Source organism: Acanthisitta chloris, unplaced genomic scaffold (assembly GCF_000695815.1).
Source record: "Acanthisitta chloris isolate BGI_N310 unplaced genomic scaffold, ASM69581v1 scaffold3539, whole genome shotgun sequence".
Classification (NCBI taxonomy): domain Eukaryota; kingdom Metazoa; phylum Chordata; class Aves; order Passeriformes; family Acanthisittidae; genus Acanthisitta; species Acanthisitta chloris.
In genome coordinates, this window is record NW_008690651.1 from 12649 (window position 1) to 16556 (window position 3908).

At 45.0% G+C, this 3908-nt stretch overlaps 1 protein-coding gene across 1 annotated transcript in view; it reads right to left on the reverse strand.

Moving 5' to 3' along the window:
- RP2 (retinitis pigmentosa 2 (X-linked recessive)) overlaps positions 1-2328 on the reverse strand; it is a 6351-nt gene extending 4023 nt beyond the window's left edge. The window contains exons 1-2 of the mRNA XM_009081880.1: positions 2176-2328; positions 870-1535 (exon numbers count right to left, since the gene is read on the reverse strand). Of these exons, the coding sequence (XP_009080128.1) occupies positions 870-1535; positions 2176-2328 (819 nt within the window). The remainder of the gene's footprint in view (positions 1-869; positions 1536-2175) is intronic.
- Positions 2329-3908: the final 1580 nt, after the last annotated feature.

Genomic DNA, 3908 nt, shown 5'->3' on the forward strand with positions numbered 1-3908 from the left:
GATCATACAGCACTGGGATCAGCAGGTTCTGCAGATACATCTCTCAGATGCTGTAGTCCATGGTTACTGGCTCTGCTGTGTCATCCCTGGCACTCCAGGGTGCTAGAAGCAGCCAGCCACTCCCAGATTTGAGTCTCAGCCAAACTTGGAAGCTGCTACTTCACAGAAAGGACCACAACAGCTATTTAAGTAATCAAAGACATCTGGCCAGGCGTGACAAACACTCACTGCCTCTTTCAGCAAAAGAAAAATCCAACACTAGATGACAGTGGAGGATACATTTTAATGCTTTACGGTTTGTCTCTGTTAGCACTGGAAAAACTTTCAGGACAAACTTTTGTTAGCTGTGACCTTTGGGCCCATTAGCTAACAAGTCAATCGGTTGTATCCCTTTCATGAGCACTGTCAATCACTTTCTCTACATTTCGAATCATCAGGGTTGGAGGAGACCTCTAAGATCATTGAGTCCAACCACTAACCTGTCACTCTGCTGTAATCCCAAAACCCCAAACCATATCCTCCAGAGTCAGATCCAGATGCCCCTTCAACACTTCCAGGGATGGGGACTCCACCACCTCCCTGGGCATTTGACCAAGTTCACCAAATCAACTACATGCTTTCTTCAGAACATAACTTTGCTGTGACATGATGGGAAAGTACTGGATCTACTAGGGGATAGATGTGCCACTCACGGGACGTGCTCAGGTGAGATTCAGTCTCTTACTTCGCTTTCAGGTTTAAAACAGTGCAGTTCATCAGTACAGTCAACAGACAAGGACAGCCTCTGCATTCTCCCTTCAGGGAGCATCAGAGGCTGTCCAGGGGAAAGTTTAATTAGAAATTCAAACAGCTGAACGAAGGGTGCTTACCTCATCAATTAACTTCCTGGCATTGGCAGTTGTGTAGTCACCAGCAAAAAACACAGCCAAACACGATTCATCGCTGGTTTTCTGTCTCCGCCCTCGAGTTACTGGTATTATACTCTTTGCAGCATCAGTAGAGATTCTGACAGCTTTCAGCTCCTCAGAGCTGGGCAGAGGAACATAATCTTGGACTACAGCAGCCTCGGGCAGAAGGCCCCAGTTATTTTCTCCCGACACAGGGGTAAAGTCATGGATGTTGCTCCATGTGTTATTGAAGATACTCAGTCCAGCATCTTTAAATTGTAAAGCAAGCTCGGGGTAATAGTACTGGAAACATCCAAATTTCATACCTGTAGAGGACTCAATAATGGGCTGGGTGGCACAGCACAAGAACACCTCCAGCCTCCTGCAGTCCCGAGTGCGAAACTGTTGGCAGGCAACCACACATTTACAGTCTTTGCAGTCACGGAAAAACACGCTGCCTTTGACTGGCCCTAAAAAGATTTGGCAATTTACACAGTCATCAATGGTGATTGTAGCAGAATGGTCAAATATGTAGATACTGCAGTTCTCACAGTCCTGAATGACAAATTGTTGCCCTGCTACTTTTCCAGGCAGTCGACCTACAGTTTCATCTTTAAGTCTGGAGAAAGTGTAATCTTTGGGGTCAATCTGAAAGAGGAAGGGGGAGAAAAAAAAAGGTTAAAGTCTTCACATACAGAAAATATTATAATTCTAAATGCCAACTGACTTGCATTAATTGAAACACTGCTGAATTGTACAGGATAACCTGCCAGAAGATTTTTCAAAGGGTGATAGAATATCAGAAGCAGTCCTTTTAGCTAAACTACTGGAATACACAGCACTGAGGTACAACAAAGAATTGAAACTACACTTCAAAGATGCTCCAGGGGAAAACCAAAACCCTAACTCAGTTTGTCCTTCAATAAACAAAGGGTGGGGAGCTTCTCTGGACTCTCAGCTGTTTCAACAAGGATGATGGTTATGGGTATTACAGCAGTAACTGTAATAAATAAATTAGCCAACATACTTGGAGATCCATAAAGCTGGAGATACACAGTATTTCCTTTTCAAGTAGCTTTCTTGGTCGTATCCCACCACACCTCAACACATTGCAAGGAAACCTTGCTGCTGCCGAGCACTATCTCCTCTATGATGTTTGCGAACACTTACCTGCGGCACAGCATTATCTTGTGCTAACAATGACAATATTTTTGTGCTAACGACAGCCATGAGATTGTTTTGGCTATGTCTAAGGCACAAAAACTGGCAGTGTGTTCACAGACCTCACCTCCTCCACACTCCAGCATCCCCAGCGCCAGGCAGGGACGCCCGAGAGAAGCTGTGGCTTTGCCTGGGCCTGTCCATCGGGAGCAGTGACTCGAGGCAGGCAGCACCCAGAGGGGACGTGACACAGGTGGAAAGCACACACAACACAGCCCATGCTGGAGGAACACCACAGGAACCTGAGCTGGCTCACTCTGAGGTCTACGTAAGTCTCAAGCCAACTACAATTCCAGGAGCAAATTGTACTCTGCCCTCTTGTGAAAACTTGTTAAAATGACACTTAGAAGTATACAAGGACCTGAACAAGCCTAACTCAGGACCGTTTCACAAACCTGCTGTTCGACCATCAGCCCGAGGGAACTGAAGTTCGCTGCACGTAAACAGTGTTCATGCATTACAACAGCTTCTGTGGAGCCTGATTTGTAAGCAACTCCTCCTCCCCAGCACGTCAAACATTCACACGAGATTGAGAGACCAGCCAAAGACAGAAACTAGGGTGGGCTAGTGCCAAACATTCACTAAACCAGCTCAGCCTGGGGAGCTTTTGACCAGAACAGCTAAAGGAAGCTGAAAGTCTCTACCAGCTGATAGAACATACTCCATTAACTTATCTGACCTCCAGACAGGAAAGGACTTTAGCAGCTGATGAAGAGAAGGTTGTGTGGAGATCTCATAGCAGTCTATCAGTATCTGAAGGGTCTACAAGGAGCCAGAGAGGCACTCTTTGTCAGGAGCTGAAGTGAATGGACAAGGGGTAATGGGATCAAATTGAAGGAGGGGAAATTTAAGTTAGATATCAGGAAAAAGGTTTTTCCTGTTCTGGTGGTGAGACCCTGTCCCAGGGTGCCCAGGGAGGCTGTGGCTGCCCCAACCCTGGCAGTGTTCACAGCCAGGTTGGATGAGCCTTGAGCAACCTGCTCTGCTGGGAGGTGTCCCTGCCCAGGGCAGGGCTTGGGGCTGGGTGACCTGTAAGGTCCCTTCCAACCCCTAAAATTCTATGATTCTATAAATCTGAGATAATAAAGAATTATCCTAGAGCTCTCCCCTCAATCATATTTAATAGCACTAGTACATATCCAGGAAAATTAGTTTCAAGAGTTACAAATAAAATTGGCAGACTCAAATGATAAGGGACACAGCATGGAAACTCAGTATGACTAGGGTTCAAATTCTCCAAGTTCTTTAGTCTCACAATGTTACATGTTTGATCCATATACAAGATATTTACAGTCATTCTCTCAGACTTGAGAATATAAGTATCAAAATTGCTTTGAGACATATCCTTACCAGGCATCTCCCAGAACATTTACGTGTTTGTGTATGGCTGTAGTTGCCTTGGGTTTTTTGCAAATAACCCTGGGAGAAAGGCTTAGTGCCTTCAGAACAGAGCACAGAGGAACAGTTACTTCTCTTAGGAAGGAGAAGTTCAGTGTTTCCAGAACTTACAGCTTTTTTGAAAGTCGGAACCTAAGCATGTCCTTCTAAATTGCTCTGCTCTGAAAAGGCTCTGAAGCAGTGCTAGCTCAACCCACACAGCAGCCTTTGCAAAGATGTGTGAAACGTCACCTCTACTTTGCAACTTTATTTAGGCCTGGATGAAAAACACCGGTTAGTCAGCTAATTCACCGTTTACAGACAGTTTCAAATGAGAGTTCTTGAGATAGAACAGTAGATGAGTTTAATGATAAAAAGTCAGCTTATTATCAGATTCAAGGAACTCAATTTTATTTCCCTGAC